Genomic DNA, 17,833 nt, shown 5'->3' on the forward strand with positions numbered 1-17,833 from the left:
TTTTAGTAAATTTTTTGCATTTTAATTGAAAGTATATTTATTTTTAGTAAATATTTATTTAATATTAAATGCGATATACATACATACATATGTATATCTTTTTATTCAACTGTAGTCATATAATTAAGTATTATTGGTTTTTAGGTTTAAGTTAATTTAGTTTTAACAATGTTCCATGCTTATTAGGATTTGTAACAACACTTTGTTATAGTTAGAGATCAAATAAATATTATCTAGCCCAACATCCTTCATTAAAATCTATAACGTTGGATAGAAAAGAATCTAAGAATAAGATTCGAAGAAGAGAAAAATCAAAAAAAGAATCTAGCGTGGCAAGTAATAAGTAATCTAGCATGGCAAAAGTAACTTTTTAAACTGGACTGATTTTAACAACACTTTAGTTGACAACGACACTTTTGTTTCCAAAATATTATACTTGCCATTTATAAACAATCCACCTACCGAATGTGATACCATATATACTTCGATGGTAAGATTAGTAGATTTAGCTCAAACTTTAAAACAAAACCATATTTATATAACAGCACACTTGGTCATTTATTCAAAAGCTCGCGAAATATTACGGAATAATCCTAAATTATTACATGGGAAATTAACATTTATGCTATTTTTTTTGGAAATGGAGGCCTTTTTGCCATTTTTACGGAAACAGATAATTACGTCGAAAATACTTGTAAAATTATGTAAGATGAAAAATGATATTCCAGTTCTATTCGAGGACTAATTTTAGTTGCCCATGCTCTCTATAGATTTTTGTTTATATCTTTATGTAAGTGGTATAAAGAGCAAAATCAGAAAACACAAATGATAACACCTACATATATTAAAAGGAGACATTCGTAGTTTAATAAAAGATTTTCAATCCTATGCAAACTTCAGGATATGTCCTTATTATGTAATAAAAATAATGTAATCATGTTTTCATAAAAAAATATTACAAAAATATGTCATATTAAATCGACATCTACATATGTGCCACTCTGATATTAAATAATTACTTATAAAGAATTTTCTACATTTACTCTAAAACATAAATTAATGCCACATCTAGCACGCCGCGCCGTACAATGTGATGCAGCCGGGCGGTATATGTATAGCGCGGCGACTCTACAGCGCGCGTACGGGATACTGATAACTTTAAACCAGTATAACTCTAAAACTATTAGTAATAGAAGGTTGTAACAAGTTTTAAAAACTTTTTCAATATCTATTCTTTATTTCATACGCAGATACTATGTAAAAATTTCTTCAAATAAGAAAGTTTCTCGCTTACCGAAAATCATGATACAATAAAGTTAATGTTTGAAGTTTAATCAATTTTCCAAAAAAAAATACACTCACTATGAAATTTTAATTACTTCAGCTATGACCGTCTGTGTCCTCAATCGATTAAAAAAAAGGGTATGTGAAAAAGTTGATTAGTTTAGGAGTTATCGCGTAGGAAAGGTAAAAAAACATGGTTATACATTTTTGACAGATTTTCGACATTTTCCGGGATAAAAAATTTCTGACCCCCCCCTAAAAAGGTCGTAATTAGTCATTTCACATGCACAAAGCCCTAACCGATCATTTAATAACGATTTTATGTGGTTATACCTTCAAAAAATTTTTTTCGAGAAGGAAGCGACTTTTCTCAGTGATTTTACTCCACTATAAGAAATTTTTCGATATGTTCGACTTGTTTTACTTGGTTTCTAGATAGTGATAGGAACAGATAAAAACCTTCATATAGTATAATGATACCACCATGTCTCCAACGTATCGGTACTTGAATAAGCTAGCTGCGAGAGCGCTGAAGTCAAGATTACTAAATCCCGCTTAAGAGGGGCTGGTCACGTGTGCAGGATGCAAGAAACCGAAATCTCTTCTTTACTGTGAGCTTGTAGACGGTAAGAGGAAACCGGGTGGACAACTTAAAAGGTATATTTTTCATGAAAACTTAAAGGGGATAAGCACGCAGAATCAGTGGGAGGAAGCAGCGCACAATAGAACGCAATGGAGAAGAATTGTAAACTCGGTTAACAACGACAACCAAAAAGTAAAGAGGCAACAAAGCAATAAGATTTTTGATGTCCGGAGTGCGGAAGAGAGATAACATCACGTATCGGGCTTTTCAGTCACAGAAAAGCTCATGAAAGAAAACGACTTGCGTAACCCTCTTCTGATGCTTGTCAAATACTCGTCAGCGAGTAATGGCAGTATGTAAAAAATTGTATTTTTTATTTGAAAAAGAGTAATTAGAAATTTTTACTAAATAAATTCAGAATTGGCTAGAATTTACATTAAATGCTTATTTCGCAATAATAACCAGCATTATCAGCAAAATTAATCATATTTATTAATTCATCAAGTAAAAAATTGAGTAGGATAATATAATTTAGTCAATTTCAATTGACGCTTGGTGTAAAAATCTCAAATAGAAAACCTAATGTTAATATTATGTTAATATTTCTTATCTAATTTATTTTTTTTCCATAGCAACTGTTAAAATTGCCTTATATCTATCAAAATCTATACTAATATATAAAATTCTTAAGTGACTGACATACTGATTAATCACGATCCTGCTCAAACCACTCAACGTAAGAAGCTCAATTTTGGCATAAAGGTTGATTCTAGGGTGTAGAGGTTCCAGTTCCAAGAGGGTGACACCACCCCTCAAATATTACAATATTTTTTATTTAAAAAACGGTCAAGTTTTCGAAAAAACGCTTAAACACGTATATTTTATTTTGTTTTTTTACATATTTTAAGATTTTTTAAAAATGTTTACAGGGTGTTTCGAAAAATCTGGTCATTGATTAATCACGATCCTGCTTAAAGCGCTTGACGTAAAAAGCTGATTTTTGGAAAACAGATTGACTTTAGGGTGTAGAGGTTCGATAAGAAGGGATTTTTCGAAACTCAAATTCTAAGGGGGTGAAACTATCCCTCAAATCACACTCAAATATTAAAATATTTTTAAATTTAAAAACCGGTGAGTTTTTCGGAGAAACTCTTAAACACGTATATTTTATTTTGTTGTTTTACATATTTTAAGATTTTTTATAAATTTATACATGGTGTTTCATAAAATATGACAATTGAGTAATCACGATTCTGTTTAAACTGCTTGACGTTTAAAGCTGATTTTTGGCAAACGGATTGACTGTGGGGTGTAGAGGTTCGATAAGGAGGGGTTTCTCGAATCTCAAATTCGAAGAGGGTGAAAACGCCCCTGAAATATTACAATATTTGTTATTTAAAAAACGGTTAATCTTTCGGGAAAACGCTTGGACAAGCATAATTTATTTTTTTTTTTACATATTTTGAAATTTTTTAAAAAATCATACAGGATGTTCTAAAAAGTTGGGTAATTTCTTAACCACGATTCTGCTTAAACTGCTTGACGTAAAAAGCTTATTTCTGGCAAACGGATTTTTCGAAAGTCAAATTCCAACGAGATGAAACTACCCCTCAAATATTACCAGGTTATATAATAATATCGCCATATTGTTTTTCTCATGCTGACATAAATGTGAGAAAATTTAATCCAGTTTGTATGTTAATGGAAATTCTTGCTTTGCTTTATCATCACCATTACAAATGATTAATTCGATGCGAACGAAGTCGCTGGTACACGCTAGTAGTAGATAAAATAGTACCCCGGAAGGGTAGATTAAATGATATTTTAACAGCGAGGACAGGTTAAAAACTTTATTTCTTCTCGCACGTTTTTTAATTGCTTCCATTTTTGAAAATGTTTGTATTCCTTTTCATAAGTTATTCGGGATTTAAATGGAAGTAGTTTGGATATGGCGTTTGTCGCCTCAGCCTGAATATCTGTGGGTAATTTTACTTATTTCCTTTTGATCCATTTCTGGCTCCAAGTCAATCGGCAATCAACACGAAAGAGAATTAAAAAATATTGACTCAAAACTGACAACTAAAGAGACAGCTTTATTTATTTGTCAAATTACATAGAATCCAACGCCAACCCAGGACAATATTTTTTCTACTCGCAATAAATTCCTTGAAATAATAATTTCTGAATATTTTTTAAAACGTAACTCGCTATGGAAAAAAATATTGTTTTATACACAACGATAAAATTGCATTATCGTCTTCCGAAATTAATTCACTGGCGATTTCATCGCTCGTGAATTAATCTTTTCGGTCGATAAAATACCATTTTATCGTCTTGTATAAAAAATAACTATTTCTTGGCTTTAGATCAGTTAAAAAAAGAGAAAAACGCTTTATTTGTAAATTAAATTTATTTTGGGTGGTTTTTATTAATATTTCCCATAACACACTGAAACACCCTGTATTCCTCAAAATAAAAAATATATATATTTCAATAACATAATAAAAAAAAGGAAATTATGTGCATTTTAAAATTGTTTGTCCCTAGTATTTCTTTTAAAATCACTTCACTGAATTTTCCTCCTTGTTTAGAATGGTTTCCTATAACTTTGACATTGACTGTACTTTTTAATATGCCACTAAGATTGACGTGAAACGAATTCTAAGTGACTGCTAACTATTTTCGCTTTCGAATAAACACGATACCACGAAAAACCGTGTTGTTTAAGGAAGAGAAGGAAATAACAATGTTTTCAGAAAATATGTAAATAGTTATTAAGTTACGTGTACAATGTTCTGTTTTTTTATAATTCTGTAGACAAATACTATCATCACAATGCTGTACTATTATTGCATTGTATACCCTTTTAATGACACAATTTTAAATTACAATAGTTTGAAGGGATAACATTTTTAATATAATATATACCCATATAACACAACACAATCCTATAGATATCTTGAGGATATCCACCAAGGATATAGTAAATATCTTAGGGATATCCAAAAACCAGAGGAGGACATTTATAGGATATCCAGATGGGACGAAAAAAGTCATCTTCAAGACATCCCTAGGCAAGCTTTTTACGATTATTTGGAATATTTATAGGATAATATAAGGATGGTGTTGGGAGCATTATAGAATATTTTTAGGACACTATATGAGGACTGTTATTTGACAATACTTCCTAGAATAGATTCCTAGAGGTGGTTCTCGGCCTGATCCACTGCGATCTTCTCAGATCTATTGTGGTTCTTGAACTAGTAAAAACGTCCGCAATTTAGTTTTATTTAGCCATTACATTATTCATTGGATTTTTATTAACAGCTCTAAAATATACCTACATATTATGTCAATGAATTTTGCGTCAAAATTTAGAAGTTTATTTGTATGAGTTAAGAGAAGAGCTTTCAATTTATACTGTACCATCGAAAAAAAAAACTGCGTTCAGTTGGCTTGAAAATTACGATCGATGACATTCCCCATATAATTTTATATACAAAATAACAGCAATCTTCATTTCCAAGCCACCTCTGACGCCGTTTTTTTCGATTGTATGGTATTATACCAGATATACTATATACTATATATACTACCCTTTATGTAATCTAGCAGCAACAGTTTACATCAAAGTTAGCACACAGGGGATACAGGTATAATTTCTAACACCTCGCATTCCAGAAACACAATTCAAAAATTAATTATTAAACACAAAAATAGGATTTCTGTTCGAATAGATCAAACACGAAAATGGGCGCAGGGATAAAGAACAAGCGCTTTTCAAACAAATTTTCACCTATAATTTTGTCACAAATTTTTCATTGTGAGATTCTGAGTTGTTCGTCGTTTTTCAAAACTAAGTTAAACTCCAACCAGTTTTGTTAGTTTCAGTCGTTTTTACAAACGACCGAAATCACCTCGAATTTCACTAAATCAAAGAACTGAATTATACCAATTATACACGATGCAAAAACAAACAACAGTCGAGATGGATTGTGGGAAATTTTTTGCGCGGGCGTTTTAAATTCTCTGTATTACGGGGAGTGGCCAAACTCATAAATATCCAGATTATCCAGAAGATATCAACAGGATATTTTGTTGAAGATATCAACAGGATGTTTGTAGATCAATATTAGTAAGTAATTTCATTAGAACTTCACATTAAATTAAAATGCATTAGGTGTGTCAAACATTTCAATTACAATTTTTTTAGTACCATATGTGGATTTATGATACAGCAATATAATATAAGAGAACAATCTAAGTAAAAATAAAAAATAATTCACATATCAAAATTTTAAGTCTTTTGGTAACAAAACGCACGTCCAGTGTAAAAGTAAAAGTGATTTGGTGTATTGTGGTGATTTAGTGTTTTATTTTGCTGTTTTAACACCAAAGGTTCCAACCTCCAACTGTAATAATTTGGTAGTTATTGTAGTTTCATCCAATAGACAATAAGCTTGAGAGGGTTTTAAGGGGTTAATAATATAATAATCAATAAATACTCTACAGTTATTACGTAACGGAGAGATTTTTATCAGTTCTGTAAAAGCAATTATAATTGATTATAGTTTACAAAATATTAATTTAACCATTACATCGCCATTAAAAAAATATTTATCGATTACTTTGCGTTCAAATTTGATTTTTTAATTAACGACTATTAAGTTTAATTAAACAAATTAATTTTTCTGTGGTAGTTGCTTGTCATCTTCACTAACTACACATAAGTATAAATTATTGCTGATATGACTTTGGGAAATAATTATTTTTAGCAATTTATTCTATACTGGGTGAGTATACAAATTCTAATCTAATTAAGTAATGGCTATATTTTTTTGGTGGATTCATATGACATATTTATAGTGTGTTTTCAAGAGAATTTCAGAAATCTGCCTAAGGGTACGAACATAGTGGAGGCAGGTTTCTGCTTTCCGGCAACCAGCGCCGTCTCTGGGGACCTATTCTTGACCACTCGCATCTCGCATCTCCTAAAAAGCCATATAACAATACACAGATGCGTAACTTTGCGTATATGCCGTGTATTGTTATATGGCTTTTTCGGAGATGAGAGCAGGGTTCGGATGTAGTTAATTAAGAGGAAATTTACCTGATTAACTAACCTAACCTAACCATATTCAAACGCCGCTCCCGCCGCGCCAGCGCCGCACATAGGGGTATTTGGTCTATAAACCTGGCCAAAAGTGAAATATTTTTATTTTCATTTTTTATCTTAACTGAATACAAATCTATAAATACTAAATGTAAGCGCGTTTATTAGCTTTTTTTAAGTTGTAAGTTGACTATCAAACAAATAATATATTTCAGTTGTAAGTATGAATTATCTTGAGTGTATTCTGAATATTTCTAAGATTATAAAATAGTGGAATTGCTTGTAGTGCTTTTTTGCAAATTGTTTATAATAACTGTCATGATGGATACAGAGCCAGCTGGCAAGTCCTGTTTTTATGCCATATTTTTTATTTTGAAACGTTTTCTTCTATTCTATTTCTTTATAATGTTTTATATTTAAAAAATCAGAGGCATTTTTATAAGGTGTAAGACTATTCGGCAATATTCCGCATGGAAATTAGTATCCGTTCAATGCTTAAAGTCTCCAGCTTTGGAATATGTACAAAAATCTTGCCAATATTTGCCACTGCCAAAAAAACATTGATTTAAATAGATTCTTAAAGGAAATAGTCTTTACCCTATAACACCCATCCTCGCTCAAATATCGTCTATAATATACAAATTACTTTCTTGTTCTAGCATCCTCATCCAATTGCTTGATTTTGCACAGAATGGCCCTATTTGATCGGTGGAAAGGGTTTCAGAGTAGAGGAAAAAATATTGTGTAGGAAAAACAAAATGGGGTTCCATATTAGCAACCTCTCCTCTAATTAATAATTAATATTACAAGCAAAAAAGCAAAAAAATCATAAAACATAATTTTGGCCAACTTTTAGTTCTTAATACCCTCTGTGTGCTGTCGGCGCGTGCAAAAGCAGAAATAAATAAATTTTCGTTCCGGTAAAAGCGAGAACGCCGATGAACGCTGGTTGACGGCAAGGTTGACGGTGCCTGCCTGCCATCTGCCTGCTTTCACTGTGAACTAGCCGATTTGATAACACGCTTTAATTTTTCAAGGTTATAAGCGCGAGGCGGCGCGGCGCTACGATGTACCCACATACAGGGTCTCCCAGAAATAAGTGCAAGTATTTTAACTTAACTGGTAGTATAGTTCAACCCCAGAAACACGCCAATGAGGTTTTTTTCTAAATATTTTTTTTTGAAAATTCGGAATTTTTTGAAAATTTTTTTGGATTTTTTTTTAGTTTTTATTTAAAGAAAATAATTTCTTGATAATATGGCAACATAGGTAGTAGATTAAAGTTACAAGAAAGAAAATCCAGAAAAAATCCAGTGGTTCTCAAAATTTTAGAAAAAAATAACTTTTTTTGAAAATTTTCAAAGTAAAAATAACTCCGTTATTTTGGACTTATTTGAAAAACGATAAAGAGAAAATATGTTTCTTTTATCGAGATCTACCAGCCTTTAAAATACTTGCACTTATTTCTGGGATACCCTGTTTATAACAATACACGTGATGCGTATACGCAAAATTGCGAACGATGTCAAGAATAGGTACCCAGATTGACGCCGAGTACCAGTAAGCGGCAAACCTGCTTGCACTGTGTTCGCACACTAAGGCTTAGCCTGATCCTGTCGTGTTAAGCCACATCCAAAATTCCAAACACACGTGCTTTGATTAAGGCTTGATTAAGGTTTGCAGGCCTTTAGCATTTGTCATAATATAGCGAGTAATTTGTTATAAAATTATATAAATTATATATCACTGTAATCACAAAACTTCGATCTATTTCCGTATGGTAACGGAATTTTAAATTATGCCTTTATTTTCGAGAAAATTTAGTCCAAACATAAGGAATATTTTGTTGATGTTTGACCATCAAAATCTTAAAAATAAAGAAGTTGTGTCCTAAAATGTGCGACAATACGGATATAGTATAATCCTTTATTTTTAATTTCCTTCTTCATTTGTGTAAAATTACCTAGCCAGTTTTACATAAAACGTTAAATGCCGAACGCTTATTTTGCTACTTTTTCGGACTAGTGAAATGGACTCTTAATAATAATTAATAAATGAGTACCAGTTTTAATAAACTGAATTTTTCAATTTTTCAAATTAATTCGATCAAGAGACAACCAAAATCACTTTTGTAGTATTTACTTGGTTATAACCTGGTATACTAATACCATTATGCCGTTATTAACATTATAATTTGAGCTATTACGAAAAATTGTAAATCTATTGGAAAAAAGCTGTGTAAATTTTTCCATAATCCTTTAAAAATACCCTAGATTTCAATGACCGGAAATGTTGATTTAACAGACATAATACTTAGTAATCATAACAGGCAATCAAGGTATCATTAAAATGTGTAATAATATTGTGCAACAAAATAAATCGATTTGAGGCATATTTAGGATTTCCTCAGAATAACAATTTGTACAAAATTTCCGCAATTAACATATCATTAATCGTTGAAAACCATGAATTTTGGTTTTGAACCACGGGTTTTAACCAGTCGGGCAGTCCTGACTGGTTAAACATTGAGATATGGGACCAGGGGCTTAATATTACCACAAAATTTCTAGTTAAGCCACTGTGTCTACAGTTCATACCAAATAAACTTGTAGTCACGTGATAAGCTTGACCGGCACAGCGTTTCCCACTTTTATATATTTTCTTTTAATCAGAATACTTTAGGAAACAAAAATAAATTAATTATAAATATATTGTTAAGGTCAAGGTGTATTACTGGTTGCATAACCGCAACGGTGCATTGAGGAACCTGGCGCATTCGCCAGAAAGTAAAGAAAATTATAGAATTCTTTAGAAAAATCTAGAAACAACCGCCACGGGGTATATAAGGCCCGCGCTTTGACAGTTGGACAAGTTTAAGTTTAAAGTTTTGAAGTTTGAAGTCTAAAGTCTGAAGATAGTCTGAAGTTTGAAAATACCGCGAAATACCGTTAGAGTAATAGTAGTTGCATACGTTGTGTTGTAAATAGTATAAGTTGTGTGTACAGAGTGAAACAAATAAATTCGTTAAGTATTTTATCGTGAGTTTAAATAGTGGACCCACGGAATCCGTAACAATATAAACAGTTATTATTTACATCAACAAAACTCACCTTCTTAACAGCACTTAAGTGAGATAAAGAGCCATTACTACCGCTTTCCCGTTCTAATAAAGTTGCAATGAGTTTTTACGACTATCTTGTACACTTCGCACTAAAAGAGGTTCTAAAAAGAACAATGTTTGACTGCAAGGTCTGCTAGTAAACATTTTTAAGCTTAAAGTATCACAACACAATTAATTTAAACCAAAAAATCGTAAGTGTCAAAACGAATGACAATGTCAGGAAATAAATAAATAAATATGGCAACTTGACATTTTTTACAGCAGAACTACCACCTGAATCCCCAGCGGGAAATTTTAATTTCAGTTAGTCAGCGCGGTGCCGAATATGTCCATGGTTGGCAACAAATAATTTAAAAATAGCGCCCTCGATTACATAACTAAAAGTTTAATTGCCATCAAATATATATATGCAACTGTATTTATTAGTTACGTACTAAATATCTTAGTCACACTTATTAAGTAGTTCAAGTTCAGTAGATCACCAATATACCACTCACATATCTATCTTCCCAGAAGTTATTATTTTTCAAGATTGTTTATATTTTTAAACGTTTAGAACACATATCGATATAAGATCGTGCACTATTTTAATCTTAGTGTAAATAGTACCTAATTAAGTAAGCTGTTTAATTATATGTTAATGAATTAAACGTACAGCATTGTTTACTTGCAACATAGCACATTATTAACCTCTTAATCTCAATTTGAAATTCAAATTGGTATAATTGTTCATATATCTATTTTTTATACATATTTTCACAATCTCCTCGGAATGTCATCACTAAAAAACTAGAAAAAAAAACAAAAATTTAAAAAAAAATAAAACACATTTTTTCCGGTTTACACACATTTCCAGTTTTAGTATTTATTGATTAAAAATTTTCATATTTAGTAAAAAGAAACTAAATTACTCCCAGATAGATTTTTTAGGAAATTTTATGCTCTACAAGAATCCGCGATGTAATTTTTATTCCAAACCGTTTCAAAGTTATGGTACTTTTAATGGAAAAATATTTTTTTACGTGTTATTTAAATGGAAAACTTTGAATGTTCACCGACACCTTTTTAAATTGAGCTAAAAATCCTGCTTTCCGGGGATATTTTTTTCTAGGTTCATTTTAACCCATAAAGTTCATAGGTTAGTTTTTTTTGGCTCACCGTATTGATGGGACATTACCAAACAAAGTTTGAAACTAACTAATCTAATACTCAGTTAAATGTGAGAAAAACGCGCAATATACTTTAAGAACGGACCTATTTACATATAAATGTCATAATAAAATTCTTTGTTGTTGCAAACAATTATTTCTCTGAGGATTTTTCAAGGTGCTTTTCTTGATTTCCTTTGTAGTTTCCTAGTTAATGAAGTATGAAAAAATATAATATTGCGCAAATTATCAAAAACTTATTGTTTGAGAAATCTAAATATATGCAGGGTGACCAATTGTTCCAAAATTATGTACAGGGTGGTCCGAACTGTATTCCGGTAACTTCGGCGGTATATTCTGCAGATAAAAATAAGTAAAAAAGTTCCTAAAAATATATGTCCTAAAATGTTTAGTTTCGAAAATCAGGGTGTAGAAGTTTCATTTTTATTTCGATTTTTTCCGTAAAGTAATTTCTGAAGTAAAGTCAATATTTGGTGAAAATTGGTGTCTGGGAGTTCTTTGATATGAGAAATTTGATTTTTTTTCAATATGACTCGTACTTGTAGAAGGCGCCACCTACATATTTTTTAACTGGTTTGAAGAGTAATAACTTTTCGTCCGTACCTGTATAAAACTACTGAGTAAAAAAATATACATTTACGAAGTTTTTTACGTAAAAAAGGTCTCTTGGTAAAAATTGCTACGAGTAATGATTCTCGAGATATTTGGAATCGAAATTATCAATACCTGTCATCATCGACATAGATTAAAAATGTTGACTAAATAGTTATTAGACTGAAATCATAAATTTGAAATGTTTTTGTGCCAAAAGTTCAACAGAAACTGTTTTATCATCATTTTTTTCGAAGAAAAATTTATGATTAATTTAAAAAAAAATAAAAAGTTGTCAAATTTATCATTTCAGTCAAATAACTATATCTCAACCTGTTTATTTTTTTGTCAATAATGACATGTATTGACTATTTCCATTCTAAATATCTTTGAGAAGGGTTGCTCTTAGCGATTTTTACCCAGAGACATTTTTACGTAAAAAATCACGGAAATTAATATTTTTTCATTCGGTAGTTTTATACTGGTACGGACGAAAAGTTATTACTCTTCAAATCGGTTAAAACACATGTAGTGTAATAATATCTATAGCAATTAAAATTGAGTAAAAACCCTATAATACGTTTTTAATGAATGTCCTCACTTTAAAAATTAAAACTGAATAAAATACACTGTCCCGTCTTAAATTATAACTGACCTTTTCCGGAATAAGAATCCCTGACAGAATAAGTCAAATCTTGAAACTCTATATCAATAGGAGGTTTCCGGGCTATCCTGTTTAGCTGCCTCAAGGGTACTTCCTGTCTGAGAACCGGCGTCCATTCTTCGGCAGCTTCCACCATGGTACTTCCGTCAACGCACGCTGAATTTTTACTCGGTCCGGTATATCGGTACTTTCAAACGAAACACGAGCAACCGACTAAAGAATATCCACCACCACGATTGATTTGTTATGTTTAAACTGCCGGGGAATATAATGCGGTTAGTACTTTCACTGGAGAACGCGGATAAGCGAATGCAGCCGGTATTGGTGAAACAGCTGTGGTCGTGCCTACCTAGGGTACCACAATTTTGTGCGGCTTTCTTTTCGTATGGGTCTCGGTAGAAAGGAAGAAAATTGGGCAACGTTGCAAGAGGAAATGCAGTGGAAGGAAGAAATGCAAGGTTTTCGACCTCTAGTGGAAAAACAATTACCTGCAGAATTTGTTTTACTTATAGATATTTCAATTATTACATCACTTGTTCCACAATTTATGCACGTTATGAACGATTAGTTTGATCTTTGACATTATACGTCCTATCGCACCGAATTATTGTCTTACTTTGATAAAAAGATTTTTCGCAAAGAAAACCCTAATAATGATAAAGCAAAATGTTCATGATCTTAATTCGTAAATAAACAATTTTGAAGCTGTCTGTTATGTTACTATGAATTTTAAATTTAGAAACAACTATAAGTATATCGAATATACAGGGTGAGTCTTAAATTAGTGCAAATATTTTCAGGGCTGGTAGATCTCGATAAAAGCAACATATTTTCTCTTTACCGTTTTTCAAATAAGTCCAAAAAAACCGAGTTATTTTAGCTTGAAAATTTCGCAAAAAAATATTTTTTTGTTAAAATTTTGAGAACCACTGGATCTTTTCTTCTAAATTTTATCTACTACCTATGTTGCCATATTATCAACAAATTATGTTGTTTAACTAAAAACTAAAACAAAATCCATCTTTTTTTAAAAAAATTCCAACTTTTTCAACAAAAAAATTAAAACATTTCTAACCAAAAAAATTTTCGAGGAAAAAACCTCATAATCGTGTTTCTGGGATCGAAATACCGGGTGCGTCTCAAAAGTGGCTCACCCCTATAACTTATAACTTTTTTATTTTATGAGATAAAAAAAACGAGATTTGGTATGTTAGTATATGACATAAATTGGAATTGATTGACGTATTCAATTGCTTTTGGTTACTTCCTGTTTCACCGGAAATGACTACTACTTTTGATTTTTAAATGGCACCCCGGTATATTTTTACTTTATTCGATAGAAAATGATATTCTGAATAAAATGACGTATCATATGTCAACTTTTGACATTCTCGCTTAATAAAAAATCGTATTTTAAATCTCAATCTAGAGTGCCATGACTATGTTAAAAACACTAATTCTGAATCAAGGAGCTTTGGAAAAATAGATTTGATCGTCTAATGATTTTAGTGTCTTGTCCTGTCCGGTTAAAAAATGCCCAAATCGTATTTTTAATCATATCTCATTTTTTTCAAATGGAACGAGGGTGGCTCATTAGCATATTTGGAAAAAGCATTTTTTTACGAATAATTTGATACCACACACTTGGTACAGTACGTCTGTCCGTTCTGTAGCTACGGGGTATCCGTGAGAGGGGAAACGATATTCTCTCGATGTTTTTCGTAAAAAATTAGACGACGCGTCCCATCAATAAAAATTCGACAAATTTGCAAGTAGCCAATAAAATGAGTGGGCGGAGCGATTTGCGGTGACGTACTCGTCAAGTCGACGTATAAAATATATTGCTGTTTATTTAAATGTTTTTTGTCCGCATTCCTTTCATAGACACAGATCCAGCAGACGTACTGTATTTCAGTCAAATTTTCATTACGAACCGCAAGTTATAATTTCAAATAAAGCATATGCGAAATTGTCAAAAGTTGACATATGATATGTCATTCTATTCAGAGTCTTATTTTCTATCGAATAAAGTAAAAAATACCGAGGGTGTCATTTAAAAATCAAAAGTTGTAGTCATTTCCGGTGAAACAGGAAGTGACCGAAAACAATTAAATACGTCAATTAGTCCCAATTTATGTCATATACTAACGTACCAAATCTCGTTTTTTTATCTGAAAAAATAAAAAAGTTATAGTAGTTAAAAGTTCAACACTTTTGAGACGCACCCGGTATACTACTCCTTAAAATATTTGCATTATTTAAGACCCACCCTATATAAACAGTACAGTTATTATTTACATCAACTCACCTTAACAGTACTTAGGAGACATAAAGGACCTTATAAATTTAATCTACTACCTATGTTGCCATATTGGTCAAGAAATTATGTTTTTAACTGAAAAATAAAAAAAAAATCCAAAATTTTTAAAAAAAAATTCGAAATTTTCAAAAAACTTTTTTCGCGAAAAAACTCATAATTGTGTTTCTGGGGTTTAAATATACTAGTCCTAAAAATATTTGCACTTATTTAGGATTCACCCTGTATAACATTTATGTGTCACAGTTTTAGTTACCGCATATTCCTCCGAAACGGCTTGACCGATTTTCATGAAATTTTATATGTATATTCAGTAGGTCTGACAATAGGTTGTTATCTATTTTTTATACCCCTAAGTGATAAGAGTGGCCCACCCCAATTTTTTTGGACAAAATTTATTATTTTTATTTTAATTTTTTTAGGATGTGACATTAAAAATACATACAACCCAAAATTTTCACCCTTCTACCATCAACCCCTATTTTTTAATAGCGATATTAGTAATTCAATAATTTTTCAACCCCGTTAATAAAAATGACTGTTATCCAATTAAAAATATTTAATGACTAATATTGTATTTCTTTTATTTAAACAAATATTACGTGTTTAGTCATTAATTCTTGAAAAATGTATATATTATTATAAGTAGCACTGGCCATCAATGATTGAATTTAGAACTATAGGTTTCCTTAAAATGCCAGTCAAGACACTGAAGACTAGTGAAGACATTTAAAAATCCGACCTTTATTGACTTTTACCAAAAGTAGATATATTTGCAGTTGCATTAATTGTGAATAATACATAGATAAAACAGCCAGACTGTTTCTAAATTGATGGAACATTACCAGTACAAGTTAAAAACAGAATACAGGTGCTAAAATTAGAAATAAAGGCTAATTTTGTAAGTCTGCACAATTTTGCTGCCGGAGTCGCAATTTAAAAAAACGGAGACGCACTGCTGGAGGAAATTGCCAGTACATGGTTAAATTAACACTCTATATACACCGCCATTCTCTGTCTATCTCCGTAGTCCCTCAATACCCCCAATCTCCGATAAATTAAAACAGTTTTATCTTCACTTAGGGATAGAAATGTCCACAGTTATCGATATGTCAAAAAATCGACGTTTTTTTAAATATCGATATTTGTATCAACTGTGATACCCTTCTTATGTGATCATTCCATTTGGTAGGTCCCTATAAGCTTCTTAAAAAGAAAATATGATACGAAAATAAAATACGATATAACAGAATTAAAGTCAACAACAACTCGTAGAGCAGGGAAGCAGCATATTTTTTTTCTAATTGAAATTGTTTTTATCTCTTCAGATACACTCGAAAAAATAAAAACAAAATCACATAACTCTCGTGACCTTACAGATCTATTGTGTCCCCTTTTCTTGAGTTATAACTCATCATACAGTCTTACGCTTTGATAATAGCCAGTATCTGAGACGGTTTTACAGGGAATAGTTACGAATTAGTACGAACATTGCTCTTAGTTAAATCAAGGAAAATCCTTAGCCTAAAAAATAGCTTAGCATGGAGTACTAATGGAGGAAACTCATCATATTCAAATCTAGAATGCCACTCTATCTAAAGAAGAAAACATTCGATCAATGTGTACTGCCAGTCATTACCTATGCATGCGAAACCTGGGAGCAAGCTGAGAGTGATGATGATGGCACTTCGAAATAATCTTGAAAAAACTTTAACCACAGTCGCGTGAAAAACTCTGTATATTAATGAATTCTATTTAACATATATTAAATACTATCCGAGCGTAACGAGAGAGGAGAGAGGCTGGTTGAATTTGTCCAAGAGAAATATATAGTAGTGACAAACACCTTATTCAAACTACCACCAAGAAGATTATACACGTGGAGATCACCACAGGACACAAAAGATAAAATAGTAAGAAACCAGATCGACTATGTCATGATTAATAAACGATACAGAAATAGCATACTCTCAGCCAAGACATACCCAGGGGCAGACTTCGCATCGGATCATAACCCTGTAGTTGCAACATTCAAACTAACTTTAAAACGTATCAAACAGTTCAAGAAGAGTACCAAAATGGACGTCACAAGATTAAGAAACAGCGAAACTAGATCAAGGGTTGAAAAACGACTTACAGAAGAGTTGCAAACATCACAGAGTAGAGATAAGGGAGACATAAACATCGAATGGGAGAAAATTAAAGACACAATTCTTGAAATAGGAAACAAAGAGTTGGGCTGTAAGAATGAGAAAAAGAAAAACGAATGGATGACCGATGAAATTATCGAATTAATGAGATTAAGAAGAGAGGCTAAAACCACTGAAAACAACAGATACAAAAGTATACATCGGGAAATACAAAAAGAAAGTAAAAGAAACAAAGAACACTGGTTGAATGAAAAATGTGCCGAAATTGAACAACTGCAAAAAGTACATGACTCCTTTAATATACATAAAAAGGTTAAGGAGATCACTGGAAATTATAAAAAGAGGAACGCAAATATACTGGTGGATGATGATGGGAATATAGTAATGGAGCTGACATCAAAGCTTAAGACATTGAAAACATATATCGAAACGCTCTTCGAAGATGACAGGAATAGACCTTTACCCCCAGAAAATGATATAGAAACCGGACCAGAAATAACAACAGATTAAATAGAATATGCGCTGAAGAACATGAAGAACGGTAAAGCACCTGGCCCAGACCTGGCCCAGACCTGGCCCAGACCCTGACCCATTGAAATAATAAAACTGCTTAAGGAACATATGTATATACAGCTTGGATGCACTTGCTGAGCTCTTCAATGCGATCTACAGATCAGGAACGATACCAAAAGACTGGTTGGTGTCGACCTTCATTGTGATTCCTAAGAAAGCCAACGCAAGATTATGTAAAGATCATAGGACCATAAGCCTAATGAGCCATACACTCAAATTATTTTTAAAAATAATTCACAACCGTGTGTATAAAAAACTGGATAACGAC

At 31.8% G+C, this 17,833-nt stretch overlaps 2 protein-coding genes across 2 annotated transcripts in view; one reads left to right on the forward strand and one right to left on the reverse strand.

Moving 5' to 3' along the window:
* Positions 1–12,878, reverse strand: part of LOC115890968 (ATP-binding cassette sub-family G member 1-like) — a 59,807-nt gene extending 46,929 nt beyond the window's left edge. Inside the window, exon 1 of the mRNA XM_030911337.1 lies at positions 12,517–12,878. Within this exon, the coding sequence (XP_030767197.1) occupies positions 12,517–12,661 (145 nt within the window). The 5' untranslated portion in view covers positions 12,662–12,878. The remainder of the gene's footprint in view (positions 1–12,516) is intronic.
* LOC115890969 overlaps positions 1–17,833 on the forward strand; it is a 110,823-nt gene that overhangs the window by 44,839 nt on the left and 48,151 nt on the right. The window lies entirely within an intron of this gene.

The sequence above is a fragment of the Sitophilus oryzae genome, unplaced genomic scaffold (genome assembly GCF_002938485.1).
Source record: "Sitophilus oryzae breed Bouriz unplaced genomic scaffold, Soryzae_2.0 scaffold_942_pilon_pilon, whole genome shotgun sequence".
NCBI classification, from domain to species: Eukaryota; Metazoa; Arthropoda; class Insecta; order Coleoptera; family Curculionidae; genus Sitophilus; species Sitophilus oryzae.